Here is a 20,021-nt window from a genome sequence, read left to right as displayed (position 1 = left end):
AAAACCCGAGAAATTATCTATGAATATTAATATAATATCAACTTCTTCAATACTCAATTAAAGTAATTACCTGTCAAATCGAGCATAGTTCAATTAACATACAGATATATTAACATTCGAGAGGTCTATAGTTCGAATCTTCTACCATCTATTATAGTAGCCTTACCCTTGGAAAATACATCAAATCTCCCAAAAGAAAAAAAGGATAAAAGTTCAAAACAATACATGATACAAAACTCAATCTCTAAACATTATTCAAACTTTATTGCTATACAATGCTAGGCTCTCATATACTTGGAAAAACCTGTGCAAGTAGAAAGAAACTAAGAGAAGTACATTCCCATATATTTTGTAAATGAAACCCTACACATAACTCATGTACACAACCACTGCAATGCACATCTCTAACTACAGAAAGAATGTGATCCAAAGAATGGAGTAAGATACAAGTTATCAACAAAGCTCATGAGCTACATGTTCTCCAAACACAATCTTGTTAGCCAAATAGCCCGAATCTTGCTTTTATAAAAGATTAAGCTCTTTGGGTTTTCCGTGCAATATTTGTTGCACCAGAAAGCTACTCCAAATTATCTTTGTTGATTTAAAGAATCCTCCATACGCAACATCGAACATCGAACATCGATTCGAGGCATATGAAAGATTAGATAAATTCTCACCACTAAAGCTGTATTTAAGCTACTGATGAAAAATCAGTATACATCCATTGCTACTTCCTCATTTTCGATCTCTGCATCTGTAAATGTTAGAGCTCGCTGTAGCTTACGGGGACAGAAAACCTCGACCTCGGCCACATAGGTGGCTGTCACTGGTCTATGATCAGAGAATTTAATTTCAGTTCTCCTATAATTGCACAATTTCAATCCCTTTCCGTATGAAAGTATACGGTCACACCTGAAAATGCAGCAAGCAAACAAGCAGCATTTAAAACCTTCCTGGGGGTGCATAGATCTATCTTCCCAGTTTGTGAAAATTCAAAGGTTAAATTTGTATATTTTAAATCAGCCCAACATATTTCGACAAGAAAAAAGCCTTGAGTGCGCCTTGAGCTGCAGTATGCAGCCCAAACTGGGCAGATTATTTTTTTTTAATAAAAGTTATGTTTATTCTTTTTATTAATGAAAATGGGCAGAATGGGATTAGATACAGTCTAATCCTTGCCCTTTCAACAAATACATGTATTTTAACCGAGGATGTCCAGAGAATAAAAATTACACAAAAAATGGATATCAATGCATTTGTAGATTGCATAAAAATGACCATCTACATCTAAATAAAATCAGATGTCGAAATCAACATGTACTGCAATAATAAAAGCTTACCATGCTGGAGTACGCCTTCCAACTTTTGGATCTTCGCCGTAATACTTCTCTGAATTGTTCTCGTATTTATAGGTCGGAGCAAAAGTTAGGTTTCCCTCAGTCCATCCATCAAATGCACGACCCTTTTTAAGCTCCCACAATAACTGACAAAATGTAAGGAAAAAACTCAATGAACAAGTAGGCATTTTGTCACATCATTCACAGTTTGACACAAATTAACCATATTCCAGAGCCCCTGCTTAAGCACTTCCCATCTCCTTGAAGCACTACAATAAAGAACTAGCTAAGTAATTGCTTTTTCCAGCTGACAACAGATAATGTCTGGAGAATCCTAGCTTTTGAGCACAAACTTCAGTTTCCAAAGCACAGATCAAAAAAGAATTAGACTGAAATGCCTTGTACATGGCTTTTGAGTCCAACAACGGGTAGAGGAATTTTTTTTTTTTTTTTTTTTAATAGAAACGACAACTTTCATTGAGAAAGAACCAAAGAATAGCATACAAAAAAACAAATCACAAAAGAGAAAACCTTCCACAAAAGAGAGATGTTACCTAAAGAATAGTTACAAAAAAAACTTTGAAACCAAAGCCCAAAACAAGATATGAAACTTCACTAAGGACCAAACTTCACTAGGTTCCTCTCACCCCAAATATCCCACAACAAAGTACACACCTCAGGAAACCACAAAAAACGGCCTCCCTCTAAAAGGCGGATTGAGGAGGAACTCTCCGATCGAGAGCATGGTCGAGAGCATGTCATAACGAGTTAAATTATGCTCATGTTAGCATTTTGTACATAACTTTTAAGCAATTACATACTACATTTTTAGCAAAGAAAATATTTTTCTTTTCTTATTCACTTATTAGAAGGCATTATTTTGATTGATTATGGAAAGAAAGAAAAACTAAGAAAATCTAGAAAGGCCTGGAGTTCAGGTGTCGTCTATTTTGAAGTTTAGTTGGGATGCATACACCCCAAGGCATTTGTGTTTCATAAAAAATAAATACAACCCAAGACATTTAGCTTTATGAAAGTACCTGGTCATTCTCAGCTAATTTGGACCACTCTTTTCTCGAGATAAGCTCTCTTGTCTTCTCATAAGACAAGTTGATGCGGTAATTTAGATCACCCAACCAGATTATCCGCCTGCAAATGAAAGAGAATGAGTTGTCAGAGCATTACCATGGACAACCCATGCGGCTAGCAAAACATACAAGGACTGATCATTAATCTCCAGAAATAATTACATTAATATTCGTTGACAAAAATATGACCTAATGCTACAATTTTTTTAAGAATAAATCAAGATGATAGAACTGCATCATCAAAACCTAGCAACACAGCATTGCAGCTGTGTCGCATTACTGCGTCTTTGGAAAATCGGGAGAAAGAATATCTAGTAACATGCAGGCTATCAAACCTTAGATAGCAAGAACAAAAAGAATTTATATTTGAGAAAGAGCATTCAGTATTATGAATCTCGGTTATCGAAATCAACACATGGCCAATTCAGTCTAAGTCGATTATTATTGCATTGTTTGCTTTAAGTCGAGATGTTCCCGCCCTTTACCTTCTAACTACGATTGTTCTGAGATATTTAAGAACGGTTGAAATAGTCCTATAGTTATTTTTTGTTCTTTCGTTTGGATAAGAAACAATTATTTTCCAAAATAGAAACATGTACTATAAGGAAAGACTGGAAGTTCAAATTCCACATAAAGCCTAAAAGAAATTTCAAAAAGATCTACAATTAGTGGATAACAAAACGACAGAAGTACAAAACTCTCTGAGTGTCACAGGCATATATCGACTTGCGCCCTATTCTAAACCTAATGAAGGTTCCACATAAATGGAAAAATAAGTATCTGGTGATTAGGAAAAGTCATCTTTTTTGGAAAGTACATGTTAATTTTTTTTAAAATACCAAGACCTTTCGCACATTACAGTTGCTGATCATGCAGGTTACCTTCATTAAAGTAAATCTCCTAAACAGGAATATAGAAGAGGAAAGAAACATTTTTCCTGTCTGATCTCGAGAAAGAACGAAATTCATATGCATTGGTCTAATTCAATGACCTAAGCTCTGATCCAAAGGCAGAAAATATACAGTATGAGACAAATAAGAAGGTTGGGGTTCTATTTCAAATAAATGCCCGAAGAGCAAGAAATAACTGAAACAAATCGATTAAGTAGGGCTCCAAACCGTAGCTTGACTGGTGTAAATTAAAATCTCTTCCCCACGTAAGCCTTCTAAGAAAACTGTCATGTCATGCTTACAGGGAATATGTATAGTTCACGTGCAGATACTAAAGTAGGAAAATAATACTTCAATGGCCACGTCATGCATATAGGAAATATGGATAGTTAACATGGGGGATAGAAGAAGAAGCTAGACAAAACCCAATTAGATATGAAGATATTAATAGGCATCTTGTGTATACTCACTCGTGGTCGTGGATTATTTTAGGAAACCCAATACCATTAAGTGGATGGAATTGAGTTCTTCGATGTATTTCACTCACGTCAGCATTTCTTTTAAGTTCATCTCCCTCCTTTTCACCTGAAGTCAGGTGAGTGCATATAAAGCAAAATAGGGTCTGATATATGGACATGCTGACAGATATGGATCCCTGAAGAAGTAGATGCTTTGATCAATTATAAAGAGACAACTAGAACTATGAATTCATGATGCATTATGAGCACAGTATAGATGGTTATACTTAAAATAGTTTGGCTTAATGTAACAAGAAACAAGCCAGGGCAACCAGAAGAAAATCCAAACTATCTAACCATTTAAATATCTTTTTCATTGAAGAAATTAACACAAACAAATACTAGTCATTTCCACTATCATTTTTCATCCATCTCTGCTCGCATCTCAAGGTACCAGCACCAATATACGATATAATATTGCATTGCATTAAAACTCTAGTAAAAGCCAAGACAACATGAAGTTATAAGAGAATTCACAAGATTGCATAACAAGCTAACTACAACAGGATCAATAGATTAACAAACATTAAAGAACAATGAAAAAGGGAGCGAACCTTGTTGCCAATGTAGCCCATTACACCAACACCAACAGTAGATACATTTACATTCTGAATGTGCCTTCGCAAACTCCTACGAACCCATATTGTGAGGAAAATACCAACCATTTGTTTACTTACTATTCTAACATATGAGGGTCTTCTCTTTCGTTTTAGGAGAGACTCAAGATCAATTTCTCCAAGCAAAGCAATCCCTGATGGCATTTCATTCATGGTTGACTTGAAAGAATTATATGCAACAAAGGACTTGGATGTTTTAAACGATCTTATTGATTTAAATGAGTTAGGTCTCTCTAAAACATTGTGGGGTAGTAAGTGTAGTGGAGGCTCGGGCCAACACAGACCAATCCTTTCTGACCCACTAAGCATTTTAGTTAGTCTTCTGTTCTGTAGTAAGACAGCCTCGTCATTCTCTGTGCTGTCTTCAGTTCGTAAGCAATTTAACCGATCCAATCTCTTTGGAGAAGAATATTGCCTCACTAAATCCTGTTCTACAAGTATCCCTGATTTGGTATTTGCAGAAAGTTCAGAAAGTGGGAATTTCAAGCTTAGATTTGTATCACCTACTAGTCCATCGACATTTTCCTTGCCAAAGAATTCTTCATCACATGGATGCACTTCCTCACCAATGTCACTATCACTTTCCTGCAGAATCTCCTCCTCTAAATCTGGGATGTCGTCAGATGGCTTAAACTTTGATGGAGATGGTGGATCACTAAAGCACTTAATCTTGGTTGTAGCAGGTCTAACCCTATTCAATGTTTCGCGGATAATATCTTCCCACCTTGCAATTGGGCGACTGTCTTCAGCACCAAATATATTTCCAGCATTCAATGGGACAATCTCCTGGAGACTGAAAAGGCAAAGCAGAACTAACTATTAATAACAATTAACAAAACACGAGAAAAACATTATAAGATAAATACATGGAACAAAATGTACCATAACTAATTACATCAATCTAGATATTTTTTGCTCAAATTGATCAATAAATATAATTCAAGATAATAGCATCATATGATCTGGAAGTCCAAAATTCAATCATTAAGAAAGCAAAAATATATTTTTTTAATGAAAACAAGCGATAGAAAGAAAGACAAAAAACTCACCCAAGGACATAGATATCAGCCGGCTCATTGGTATCTATCCAGCCATCAATATCTAGATCTTCAGGAGGTAGTTTTCCTCCAACATTCCAAGTCCCAACACATATTCTGAAAGAAGATAAAGTAAATAGCTCAACTCAACAGAAAGAAATACTAATCTAACTTTTCCAAATTACTATAATTTCCAAATGGTCAATCGTACCTGAGTTCTTTTGTGTTGATATATTGTGTCCTAAATGTTTCTGAATTTCTTCTTCTCAACCTCGGCAGCACATCTAAAGTTTGAAGCAATTTAATGATAAGTCAATGAATTGAGATAAAAAGAAATTAGAGTTCCTCTACCAAAAAGCTGAAGAAGTTAAAAAATAGTCAGGTCCTCTAGAAATTGCCTACTCCCCCACCCCAACAAACACACACAAATAGAACTTTGGCGGCAATTTATACAGCTGAAAGCTACCCTCATCTTAGGAGAAAAGCATAACGTTATGCATCCTAGATAAAGAGAACGAGAGCATGGAACTCTGGAATTTGGATTTGATGGTCAAATAGAGCTTCATTTTCTTAGAGAAATATGATCATATATTAAAGGCAACAATTATCTTGCACGTACAAATAGCTTCAAGTAAAAGAGGGAGATGGTGAGAAGTTGAGGTTAAAGTAGTCAAACAAAAAGGTATGTATCTGCTGAAATCTGACAGTACTTGATTAAAAGGAAAGGAGTGTCCAAACACTCGCAATGAACATCCGGAAAAAGCCATTTCCTTAGTTTGAAGATTATCAAATTGCAAATAGAAACAATTATGAATTTATTTCAAAATTTTGAAGATATATCAAATTTAATCCATTACTCTTAATAGGGAGAATAGGTTGCAATAAATTTTCTTTGCACACTGTATCTTTGCCCTAGATCAATTTCTGTTCTCAAACATCTTAAGTAAGTTAAAGCACATCTTCCTGTCAGAGTCTTCAAATGTCAATCTTTTGGAACGTACTTCAAGTACATTTATTGTAATTAAGAGAAATGTAAAGGGAAAGCTAATGTACTTCAAAATTTACCATTAGCATCAACCAGTGGTTCATCTCTGTTACTGTTGTCTACCTTAAAGCGTGATTCTCTTCCCCTAAAACGACATTCTGCTAAAAGCAATCAAATATTCAAATCAGAACACGAGGCATTCCCAAAATAGCATACTGTATTGCATTAAACTCATGAAGATTCAATGAAATTCTCACACCAAGCACAGAAACCTAAACCAAAAACACGTTGCATTTTCGCTACCTTAACAATCACGCAAAACGTGGATATCAAGTATCCCATAATTCTAAAATACTCAATCAATTTCAAGGGTTTAGAAGCGTCACCTTCAGTCTCAGAATCGGAAGAATTCACATCTTCATCATCTTCGGTATCGGCACTGTAATCCGACTCTTTAGCGCTGATATTGAGCCATTTGCGCAAGACCACTCTCGGCCAGAAAAGCTGTAGGCAGGAGCAACCGAAACAACATATTTCAGCCCATGTTCTCTGCAAATTTCCTCATCTTCTCGAAATTAACAACAAAAAAATCAAACAAACAGCGAGAAAAAAGGTAGAGGGAGAGAGAGAAGAAATTGAGAGAGTTAAGTACCTGAGGTTGATTCTTGGAATTGTGCCTCATCTGTAAGCTAGCTATAGAACTAAGAACAGAGAAATAGAGAGGAACAAGGAAGAATAACGAAGCAAGAGCTTGAGTAGTTGACGAATGAAGAAGAAGAAGAAGAATGCGTCTAAACGAGCAGCCAGTTCTGATTCGGCAGTTATGCGCTGGGAGAGTGGATGTATGACTTTCTCGTTTTCAGATGCTTTTATTAATTATAAAGAATTTTGTGAAACAACTGTAATTACCAATAATTAATAATAAAAAAATAATCCACAATTATTTTCTACATTTAGAGGAAAATTGCTTTAAATATGTATTTTAAGCCTTGTTGCTAGAGTATTTTCTTAATTAAATCTTTAATATTTAAAATGTTTTAATATAGTGTTACTTAACTTAGTTCAACCATAATTGACATGACCTTCTTAAAATTCGATTTCTCATCCTGCAATTGTTTTACTAAATTTTTTTTTAATAGTCTCTATTATTCCAAATTTTACGATTATATGACATTTTTACACATTCTTCTTACTTATTTTTTGGAATACTTTAATCCATTTGCTAAGTGTGGTGAGGTTGGAATGCATAGTGATTAGTGATTTTGTGATACATCCAAGTATTGCTCTAAAAAAATATCTCATAAATGCTCTATTTCTTTCTCTCGTAAATCTCTCCTTATTCTTGTGAGTGGAGTGTTCAAATCTTCACTATTCATATTCGTAATACTAAAAAAAACCATTGTGAATTAGTCTGACAGTCAACAAAAGTTACAAATGTAATAATAACGGTTACCTACTTAAAATATGAATTTTGGTATCTAAATATTTCATAAATTTGGACGCAAATTGTTCTATATACTAATATGACAGTCACAAAAAAAAAAAATTAAGGAACTATAAACCAAAAAAACCATCAATATTAGTTATTACATTATATAAAATAAAAATATAATTTCTTACAATTTTTTTTGTAAAATTAAATTTCATATGTTAAGTTACAAACAAATCGAAAACAATTAAGAAAAAAATTTGGGACTAAACTTGATTGTATTTATCTATTGTGCGATCTTTGTTGTACCTAATAAAAAATTATCATGTGATAATTTATTTTTTTAAAGAAAAATTACTTTTTAATGTGTAAAAGTTATATGGCTAATTATGAGCTGAAGGGGAGGGGGGGAGAAAATAAAGTAAGTAAATAAATGATGATTAAGAATTATTGAGGTTGGCTTGTTATTGGTGGGGCCAGCGGGATTAAAGATGACGGTCTTTTGAATATTGATTTTGTAAAGGGTCAAAGTTGAAGAGGTGAGACACACAGGCTGCTTTGTTATTGGGCGGCAGATGGCGGGCAAAGAGCCACACACCTCCCGCTTTTCCACGCGGGAGATTTAGAAGATGCTAGAAGACCATTCCACCATCACGTGGATTGCGCCACGTGGCATATATCTTGCCCTTTACCCTCCCTCTTCAATCGTGTGGCTCTCCTTGATTTCCACCCCGACTTCATTTTTTTTTTCTTTTCTACTATAATAAATAAAGAAAAGTACTGAGATGTTCTGGCTGTATTATGGTTGGCAAAAATCCTCTCAATCTGTAAAATTAGATCTTCAAAAAGGAGAATGGAGCAAAGACGGGAATTGAATAGAATTAAATTACAAATTCCCAAATATGGAGATGGGAGTACATTTGCATCCCAACCCTACCTCGCTCCATTGCAAATTCTACACTGTACCTATTTGTTCAGTAAAAAACTCTCACATATTTTTCGAAAGAATAATTTGTTTAATTTCTTCTTTTGTATATTAAAAAATGGGAGTATAAAATTATATGTGGTTTAGATTGTACCTAATCATTATCCAATAAATATTGTTGTTAGAACTTTAATTAGAGAGTTATCATGTTATTAAATTTATATGTTTATATATCAATGATTTCACATTGATATTTTAATTAATTCATTGAGAAAAAAAATTGTTACTGGAGTGAATATAATCTACCCAATAAACCTTAATCTAAATATTTTCTTTGTACTTTTGACTTTATAATTTTTTTTAACAAAATATTTTAAACCTTCGATTTAGTCCTGTTTGAATCTTTTTCTTTCTGGCAAAGGTACAATTTGACCATTTTTTTTTCTATATAACTAGTTTGAGATCATTTTGAAAGTGTAAAAATAATTATGGAAGGCTTTTTTTTATAAATAAATTATGGAAGAAATTTAAATGTTAAGTTGATTGATAAGATAAAATATTTGTTAATTTAGTTAAATCATTTTTCAGTTTACAATTATTAGTGTAAATTAGTAGTAATTGATATTTACTACCTCTTTTACCGATATACAATTTAAAAGAAAGACAAAGCACTATAAGAGTAGAAATTTTATTATTTTGACATCTAAATTTCCAAGAGACTAGGTAAAAATTTCTAACTTTTCATTGATAATCTAATATGTTCTCATAATTTGTGTCTATTCGACAAATATCATATTATATAAACTTATCTTCAACTAAGTTTATAACCTAAGCTAAAAAATAATTAAGTTTATAACATTAATGAAAAGTATTTTAAAGTAAAAGTCTAACGGTCTCCTGTATCAAATTTAAATGTCTTTCTCATTATGAGATATATTCTTGGTTTACTTCACTTTATTTTGCACGTTTTTAATGGTACACTTGTGATATCATAATATGGTTAAAAATATACATTGAGACTACCATCATGATAAATATTGGTTTTTTTTATTATTACTATTTTATTATCGATGCTAGCTTTATTTCGAAAATAAAAAGTTGTTACATCTACATAAAATATAAATTCCACTAATCAAGAATATAGATATCTCAATTGAGATTAAAATTTTGAATTTTCAACTAAAAAAAATGTGATTGGTTGTGATGCCATTGTTAGATGTAAATGCACATTTAATTCATGCCTTACAGTACCACAGAAAATTTTGTTGGGACTGTTTATGTTTCAACATCTTCAACTGTCATTATTTATTGTTATTGCCTTTTTTTTTCCCAGAAATTGTCATTATTTATTTTGTTGACTTTAAAAAATTATAGTTTTTACCGTTAAAAAGGTATAGAATTGATCATCTTTTGATTTGTATCAGCCACCATGTTGACTTTATTGTCACTCCATTATATTTGAAATCATCTCAATTTTTTAATTGAAAGGAAAAAAATTACCGTTTTGGTCAGTTTAATTTATTTCTAAAATTCGAGTTTAATTTTTACTTGGTCAAAAAAATTTAAAATGTTATACTTTTACCTTTTTTAGAGATGAAATTTTTACCTTTAAACTTTCAGTTTAGTTTTCGTTTGATTCCTATATTTTAATATTTTATATTTTTACCCTTAAACTTCTACCAAGGCTCATTCAATTGTTAGTTAATTGATTTAAAATAATTATAATGTTAAATTTTTAATTAACTTTAATAATGATGAAAGATTAGTGGAAACTAATTTGTTATAATTAATGTAATTATTTTTCACTAATTAATGTATATTAATATCAAGAACTAAAGTGGCATTTAGAATAGGAAAAAAACGAGTAAGGTTAAAAATATGATTTTCAAAGTCCTAATAACCAAATTAAAATAAAATTCTAGCAATAAAACTCAACCATCACAAGTAAAAAGTAATAATTTGAAACTTAAAAATTAAATATAAATTAGATCGAAAATGTATTGAGGAAAATATGGTTCTTTTCACTGTTAGCAATTAACTTTAGAAAAGAACAATACAAAATAATTAAATAAGTTGAAATAAGATTTTAACAATAATTTGGTAAATTGAGTTGAACTAGACAGTGCTAAAAGCAACGGTCGTATTTATTATGATAAACAAAATTACGACAGAGTAAGGACGCTTTTAAAACGTTGCTCCAAATAAATAAATAATTAAATAATTAATTAAAATTAAAAGAAGAAGAAAAAAACTTCTAAAGCAGACTTCTCCTAAATTAATAAAATAATAATCAAATAATCAAATCAATAAATTAATCACATCATCCCAGTTACATAGTTTAAAGATTAATTATAGGAAAGGCTAGTTTTACAAAAATTTAAAAGAGTTGGACATCTTTAAATTTTAGATATGTTCTTTTATTAATTTTTTAAATTAACCTATAAATACTACTTCCACCTTTAAATTTCTTCTTTTGTTATCTATTTTCTATCAATAGTTTAAAATATGAAGTCAATTTTTTAAAACAAAAAAATATATTTTAATTTTTTTTTTTTTTTTTGAAATTTGGCTAAGACTTAAATCATTTTACTTAAGAAAGATGCAAATTGTTATTAAAAAAAAATGAAAATAAGTTTAATTTTTGAAAATAAAAAATTAAAAACAAAATTAAATAGTTACGAAACGGAATCGTAATTATTTTAGTTTTTTTAAAAAATTATTTTATTATTTTATTATACATATTTTTATTTAAAGAATGACTATTCTATTATATGGTCTAAAATACATAGATTTGAGATTCGTTTCAAGTATGTTTCGAAAATTGTTAATTCTTATTTTTATTTTTTAATTTTAAAAAAAATAAAACAGAAACTTTTAGAACTTTGAAATAATTCCAAAAAAAAAAAAAAAAGAAAAAAAAACTTTAAACATAATGGAAATTGCTTGTAGATTACTTTTCCAGGTGGAATGATATTTACTTCGGAGTTAAGAGACCAAGGAATATTGTGATGTCATAACTACACGATTTTGATTAAAAAAGGAAAAACAAAAATAATTTTGCTTTTCCTTTTTAGAATATATTAAGTGAAAAAAATTATATCTTCAACCTTCGACATCGATAATATAATTATTATTGTGATTGATTTATGTTCATATCAACTAACAAAATTTTATTTTCAAAGCTTAACAACCAAATTTATTTAATAATAAATATTTTGTAAAGTTTAGGCTTTTTGGCCCATGAGACTTTTTCTATAGCTTTCATCTTCCACTTGTAAGAGCACAACAAAGACAAGCACATGACATGCTCAATCTTATATTGTTCTATCAAAATCATTAGAATCTTGACAATATTGACTCTATTGTATTGATTTTGTTAATGCCTATATTTTAAATGGCCCATATGCCTCCCTTTAATTAATAAATCAATTGAAAATCAAAGATAATATTTTTTAAAGATTAAAATAAAATAATAATATTTTTTCTAAAAAAAAAATGACTTGAAGGTTAAGGTATCAAGCTTTAAATTGTGAATCCAAAAATATGGCATACCCTATGTGAGGAGGTACAAATGTCTGAACAACTCAATCTCTACTTGAATTTATTTATATAATTCAATATTTTACTTATATATTTTCTTCTTTTTTTATATAAATTATATGTTTACTTATATATTTTCCTTTCCATTTAGTAATTCAATTTAAATATAAGAGATATAGAAATATATAAGTTTTTTAATATAGCAACAAATTTCAACTTAAAAATACCATGTTATTTTCATATGGTAGGTTCGCATCTTCATAACTAATTATTTAATATTAGTAGATCTCACGTCATTTTTAAAATGATGTTGACTTGGTAAATCATAAATAGAATGAGTTCTCCATACTCTAAGAAATTATCCATATTTCATTGTTTATCTCTAAATTTAGTTTGATTTCTATTTAATTATTAGGTTTTCAAATATTACATTTTTACTCTTGTTTTTAGTTTAATTTTTATTTGATCCCAATGTTTCGGTATTTTATACTTTTACCTCTAAGTTTTAATAAATGCTCACTTATGGTCTTTCATGTTAATTTTCAGTCAATTAATTTTAAATAATTATGATGTGACATTTTTTAATTAATTTTAATTGTGATGAAAAATTAGTTAAATCTGATTCCAATATAATTAAGTTAATTCGTTTAAATTAATCAATGAACATTAAAAACCATTAATGTGTATTTAGTATAAAAAGATCAACGGCAGAAATGTTAATATTGAAATCTAAAAATCAAATGAAAATAAAACTTTAAAATCAACCATAAAAGTATAACAGTATAAAATTTAAGAATCAAATAGAAATTAAATTCAATATTCAAAGGTAAGAATGTAATATTTTAAAACTTAGAGTTCAAATAAAAATTAGAATCAAAACCTGGAGACCAAAATAATCTTTTTCCTTCATTTTTAAATTGTATCTTCAATAAATTAGGGATTGAAATCGAATTATTAACATTTAAGATATCCGACTTCCCGTTATAATTTTAAAATTAGTACCTTTTTTTCCATAAAATATAGGGAAAAAGAAGTGTGGGGTATGGGGGAATTTACTATTGTGATTGTGTTGCCAAAAAAGGGGCCGCAACCCATTTCTAAAGGGATGGCCCTCGTGTTAGAGAAACCAATACCGTTTTCTTGTCTTTTATTTAAATAAATGTCTTTAAGGCATGTCAGCATTGAACTCCAAAGATAACATAGTAATAATCAGGAGGTTTCAAAAAATTCAATGATTCGAAAAAAAATCAATCAATCTAACTTAATTCGTACGATTTGGATTGAGATATTAACTCATTTAAATTAATTTAAATTTAAATAAATAAAAATTTAATAGGTTGGTTTGGTTTATGGATTCACCTGATATAATCCAAACCAACTCAAACTTATTATTAAGTTTAAAATATATATTTTTTAACTTATATATCAATTATTTATACATATATTGGTTTTAACTTTATTTAATTTCATTATTTTTTTAATAATTTATTCTCCAACAATTTTTAGAAATAGTTTCTTAGTACTTTGAAAAAAAAATTCATTATATAAATTCAAATTGAGTTGTTAACTTGTTGATCATAATTCAATATATGAAAATAATTAATTCAGATTTTTACATATTTATATTTTACTTCTTTCTAGAGAAAATTTTTAAATAAATGATCTGAGTAACTCGATCCAAATATTTCATAGTTGGATTGGATTGAGTTCTTTTTTAATAAATGTTATTTGAATTGAAGAAATTTGTAACTCAAATAATTGAACTAAATTGGAGTGAAGGACTTTTTAACAATAAAAAAAATTTAGAAAGAAAAGAAAAAAGGAAAATTGAGCCGTCTCATTTTCAGCAAATAAATAGCCGACTAAGTTGTATATGCATGTGCTAGAGAGAGAAGCCATGTTTTTGTTTTTGTTTTTTTAATTAAAAAAGGAATCTATGTTTCTATACATTTTAGAACCCGACGCTTTCATATATAGTACAACAATTATAACGATGTATTTTTTTAAAAAAATTATAAAAATGTAGGATAGAACTTTCGACTTATAGGGATAAAAAGACTGTTTTAATTATCATTGAGTTAAATTCATTTCGATATTTAGAACTTTACAAAAAAATATTTATTTGGTCCATAGGTTTTTGGTTTAGCCTCTATTTAGTTTCTAAATTTTAAAATGTTTTACAATTTGTCCTTTTCAGTTTTGAGCTTCATTTAATTTAATCTCTAAGTTTCAGGCTGTTACAATTTTATTTTTGAGACTTGAATTTTGTTTCAAGTTTATCATTAGCTAGGCTTCAAAATGTATATTTTTAAATTTGATTTTTCATTAAATACTCACCTTCAATTGTTAGTGTCAATATGTGTATCGATTTTTTTTTATAAAAAAAATATTTAATTTTTACTAGTTCTCATTACTATTAAATTAATTTTAAATTAATCAATAGATATCAATGTCAAAACTGTCAAAATTGAAAATAAATATTCAATGAAAAGTAGAAGTCAAAAATATAAATATCAAAATTTAGAGATTAAATTGAAATAAAACTGAAAACTTAAGAGACTAAACTATAACATTTTGAGACTAAACTATAACATTTTGAAATCTTAAGAACCTAAATTGAAATCACTCCAAATTTAAATATAAAAAATGTAAGCATTAGGACCAATTAATATATTTTCCCTTAAATCTATAAACTGGAAAAATGATATTCTTTAGTTTTTAGTATTAGTTCTAATAAAATTGTATTGTGAATTGTCCTAAAAGAAATTGTATTGTGAATTGAATTGTTATATTATTTTATTTAAAAAATGGGTATAATATGTGGTTTAAATTATAAAAAATGTCCATGAATTTTATACTTTGTGTCAAAAATGTCTCTGATGTTTTAAAAGTTTAAAAAATATCCCTAAACTGTCAAAATGAGTTCAAAAATACATTTACCGTTAGTTTTGAATGGAAACCATTAAAATTTTGTTTAAAAAATACTCATGAACTTTTAAAAATTTCAAAAATACCTTTAAACTTTAAAAAAATGTTAAAAAAACACCCTTCCCGTTATATGGACAGAAACCGTTAATACCTCCTTACCTCTTTATTTTCCATCTTTTTCTCCTCTCCCTTCTTCAATACAATATTACTCTCCTTTTTGTTAACTATTTGACACTTGTTTATCCAAAATAAATAAAATAATTAAAGTATATGAACTATACTAAGAAGAAAATTAATAAATAAAGCACCAAATGATTTTAAGACTTGACAATTTTAACAAAATTGTATGATAGTAGTCGTGTGTTAATAGTCAAATACATTTCTTATTTGAATATTTATTTTGTTGATATATTTTAAGAGGGGATTTTGATTTTGGAATTTTGTAGAATTTTGTGGGGTTTTATGTTTTGACTTAAAATTTTGGTTGTTGAAAAAAAATAATGTAAACTAAGAATTGAAAATTTAAGAGAGATATGAGAGTAACTATGTGAAAAATGAGGATATCTATGTAATTTTTTTAAAAAATTGGTCCTTTTAGTTGAAAAGGAGGATATCTATATAATGAGGTTATTTATGTCTTGTTTCTAAAAATTTTTAATTGAAAAATGAGGATATCTTTATAACTTCAAACAAATTGATCACCATATTAATGATAAGAGCATTTTTTTAACCTTTTGTTTTAATCTTTAAAGTTATTTTTCTCGCAAGGAATCAACGGTTTTTGTTTAAATACTAATGGTGGAGTTATTTTTTAACTTTTATTAAGTTAAGGATATTTTTGAAAATTTGAAAGTTTAGGAGTATTTTTTAAACAGAACTTTAATGGTCTTCGTCCAAAACTAACTGTATTTTTTAACTCATTTTGAAGATTTATAGATATTTTTAAAATTTTTAAAAATTTAGAGATATTTTTTATACAAAATGTAAAGTTAAGGTACATTTTTTATAATTTAGCCACCCACATATATTTCCACTCTACCGTTTTTGAAAAATAAATGATATTTCAGAAAATATCTTTCAAAAAGGCAAATTGATGGACAAGAAGATGAAAACAGAACTTTAATTTCTTAATACTTTGTAAATTTTACTAAAAATAAGACAAGACAAAACTTTTATAATATTAATTTATGAAATCAGAAATATAAATTATTATTAAATGGAATTTTCATCAGTTTTTTTTTTAATTAATACAAGAAGTAAACAATCACTAGTTTTATGTTTTTTAAGCATTTATATTGTAAAATAGTCGTATTATATTAAAAGGAACAAAAATAGTATGTTTGTTAATATTAATTAACTATAATTAACAAAACTTAATGGCGTGTAATTATTTAAGTTTATATTGCTAAATAAAAAAAAAAAAAAAAAAAACAGAAACTGACATCATTTACAAATCTAACAATGATTTTGTTTTTTTTTCTAAATTTTCAAACATAACTAAAATTTTAATCCAGTTTCCGTATTTTCTATTATTTCAATATTACCTTTATTTGTGTATTAGCAAACATATTTGATATGATTGTATATCCAGAGGTGACCTCAATTCAATTTGATGGTCAAACCAAATCAAATGGAAAATTTTAAATTTTTATATGCGAAGTGAAACCAAATCGATTTATCAGTTCAAATCGAATTGAACCAAACTGCATATATGCAATTTTTGGTTTGTTTCGGGTTTTTTTTTTTTTTTTTTTTTGTGTTAAAAGAAACACAGGCTGAGAGAGATGAATTTTGAATGGAGGGAGATGAAGATGACTGTTTGGCCTGAGAGAGGGAGATAAGGGATCATAAGACCTGAGAGAGATTGAGAGAGACGAAGTAAAAAAGGCTGCTGGATAGATTGAGAGACGAGAGAGGGACTAAAGGGGTGGAGGGAGAGGGATTGAGAGACTTAGAGAGGCATAAACGCCGAATGGAGACGTCAGACGAGGGACTGAGGGAGATGAGAGAGAATCAGAGAGGAGGCCTGACCACCTAAGAGATATGAGACTGAGAAGATCAATCGAGAGGGGAGATTGAGCTGCTGCAATTGAACCTTGAACTTTTATATATATATACGGTTCGATATGATTTTTAATTCACTTTTGAAACTAAAACCAAATCGAACCAAATCGAATATTTCGTTTTCATTGATTTTTTCAATGTAGTTCTTAAAAACGGTTTAGTTTTAGTGGTTTCAATGACCACTCCTGCGTGTATGAGTTATATAAATTATATTCCTTATATATAGTACATTATATTCATAATGTCATGATTTTATTTGTATTTTGTTAGATGTTGTGTGTTTGATTATGATGAATATTAATTTTTTTTTTTATCTCTTTTGGATATGAAGGTGTTTTCAGTCGATTATTTTGATTTTGTTGGTTTGATTTAAGTTTTGACATTATTTATGTTATTTTTTTTTAAATATTTAATTTTGATAATATACCTTAATTGCATTAATTTTAGCCTTCATTGGTTTTTTAGGGTCTAAAGCACTTTTTTTTTTTGGACTGTGGCTTAATAATTTTTTTTTCCTTGGAGAAAAGGTGGAGATATTAGGTAGAGCCTTAAAAACAAGTAGAGTTTTTATGTTGGGGCTATCTATATTATAATATTTTATTTTTCCACATAGATGTCCATTGGTTACATTTGCAAAAGCTTGTTAAAATGAATAATTATTATTTTTTAAAAAATAGTGAAAACTTTAATTAGTGGGACTTTCTTTTTTCTTTTTCTTTTTTCCTTTTACTTTAATATATTCGCGTCGGGCAAATCCATTCTTTAAGTCAAATTTTGATTTGAAGCATTACCACCACAGTTTGTAAATATTAAATTTTTCATACAACCACTACAAATTTAAAAAAAAAAAAAAAAACACTTATCCTAAAAACATACAAAACGTATCACTTCAGAGAGGAAAGAATAAATCAAAACACATTCTATTTATATTTTGGCTAAATTATTGAAATTATTCCTAAAATTTGCCCCTTTTTTTTTTTTTTTTTTTTTTTTTTTAATTTTAAATATCCCTATCCCTATACTTTAAAAGTTAGAGAGTAATTTTTTTTTTAAATTTTAAACATAAATTGGAAATTACAACGGCAGTGATAAAATAATAAGGTAAGCTATTTTTTCGTTTTGGATCATTACCACAACATTCAAGTACGTTTTTCTCGAGAAAATACTTACAAAATTTCTGCTAAAAAATAGTTATATAACGTTTACAAATGTTCGGAGTAATATTGAAATTTATAAAAATATAAGGATGTTTTTTTAAATAAATAACAAAATTTTAGGGTCTTTTCTTGACTTTAAAAAAGTCATTTCTTTTTTCCTTTTTCTTTGAAGGAATGAAAGAGGATTGCTTGCTGGTCCTTCTTTGCCATTTGAAACCATGAACCGGAAGAACCATTAACACTTTTCTTTAAAAAAAATGCCACAGAAAACAAATTAAAGGGAAAAAAATCAGCTAAACAAATTATTTCACTGAATTAAACAGAATTTATATGGAAAAAATCATTTAAAAAAAAATTATTGCAAATTAGACCAAGAATGAAGGATTTTGTAAGTAAAATATCTGAAAATTAAAACCAAGCGAAGAACAGAAAACAAAAAAGAAGATAAATAAGAATTCATCAGGATTACTGAGAATTAGATGAGTGTTGGAATGCGCAATATATCAAGGACAGAAGGGAAATAAAATCGCTAAATGTAAAAACAGTTGAAAAAAGGGTTCGATTGAAAATCATGAAACAGAACGAGTTTGGTATTACAAGTCGAACATGGATTTCTTGTTACGTTCCATTCCAAGCCCATCCCATTTCAACCAAACAAACTGACTCCGAGTGTTTTTGGTAATTTATAATTAAAACAAACTGAATTTTCAAGTTCAGAGGTAATAATCTAAAGAGAAAGTAAATGAATTTATTTTTAAGGGAAAGAGAAAGAACCTGGAATTATATGAACAGAGGCTGTGTTGTAATCTGCAGAATCTCTGAGGAAAGTGTTGTAATTAAGCTCTTTCTTTTGTTTCTTCAGGAAAATTGATGTAATTTGGAGAGCCAATTTGATTGTTATATAATATTGAAGAGAGAGGTTCTCAAAATTCGATGGGTCGCATCACAGTTTTGACAACAGGGACCAATATTTTATTCCGCCAATTATGTTGAACTTGAAAATTAAATTAATTATTATTATAATATTTTAGGAAAAAGTTAAGATATACTTTTAATTATTGTATTTTGTATCCAATAAATTGTATCTGGTTGGTTTTCTGTTTTCATTTTTAATAATTTAGTGTGTTTGTTAATTATTTGATAATTAATTTTTCATTTTTTAAAATTATGTTTGTTTTTTTTTAAATGGTTGTATAAATTTAAATTCATAACTAATAATCGTATCCATTTAATTCTTGAACTTTCGCGAGTATATCAAGTAACACTTCATTTTAGTAGATCATATTTAACAAACTGTAATGAAAATCGATATAATCATAATGGAAGTCTATTGATGGATCAATTGTAATGAACTTGAATCGCAAATGTAATTGGATTGTTTTTTTTTTTTTTTTTTATCGCGTTTACTTAGAGTTATTAATTTTGTCACATTGACTGTTACTTCTATCATTAACTTAGAGTGTTAGATAGTAACGATATTAATGTTAATATTCATAATTTTTCTTT

The 20,021-nt window shown here is 28.6% G+C and overlaps 1 protein-coding gene across 10 annotated transcripts; it reads right to left on the bottom strand.

The window, feature by feature from the left end:
* Positions 1 to 226: 226 nt before the first annotated feature.
* On the bottom strand, positions 227 to 19,450 carry LOC120075315 (type IV inositol polyphosphate 5-phosphatase 3-like). Of its 10 annotated transcripts, none has more exons than XM_039028588.1 (11): positions 19,290 to 19,450; positions 7,125 to 7,300; positions 6,859 to 7,021; positions 6,553 to 6,633; positions 5,699 to 5,771; positions 5,500 to 5,604; positions 4,388 to 5,243; positions 3,786 to 3,970; positions 2,378 to 2,486; positions 1,341 to 1,483; positions 227 to 912 (listed from the first exon to the last, which is right to left on the bottom strand). In XM_039028588.1, the coding sequence occupies exons 2-11, from the start codon at positions 7,152 to 7,154 to the stop codon at positions 711 to 713; spliced, it is 1,947 nt and encodes a 648-aa protein (XP_038884516.1). In that variant the 5' UTR covers positions 7,155 to 7,300; positions 19,290 to 19,450; the 3' UTR covers positions 227 to 710. The 10 variants fall into 10 exon arrangements, with proteins under 10 accessions (XP_038884516.1, XP_038884515.1, XP_038884519.1 ...); XM_039028587.1 differs by having other exon boundaries at positions 7,125 to 7,371; positions 19,290 to 19,427; XM_039028591.1 differs by having other exon boundaries at positions 6,859 to 6,976; positions 7,125 to 7,173; positions 19,290 to 19,400.
* Positions 19,451 to 20,021: the final 571 nt, after the last annotated feature.

The sequence above is a fragment of the Benincasa hispida genome, chromosome 4 (assembly GCF_009727055.1).
Source record: "Benincasa hispida cultivar B227 chromosome 4, ASM972705v1, whole genome shotgun sequence".
NCBI lineage: Eukaryota > Viridiplantae > Streptophyta > Magnoliopsida > Cucurbitales > Cucurbitaceae > Benincasa > Benincasa hispida.
Note: the sequence above shows the minus strand (reverse complement) of the source record. Positions and strands in the feature narration are given on the sequence as shown.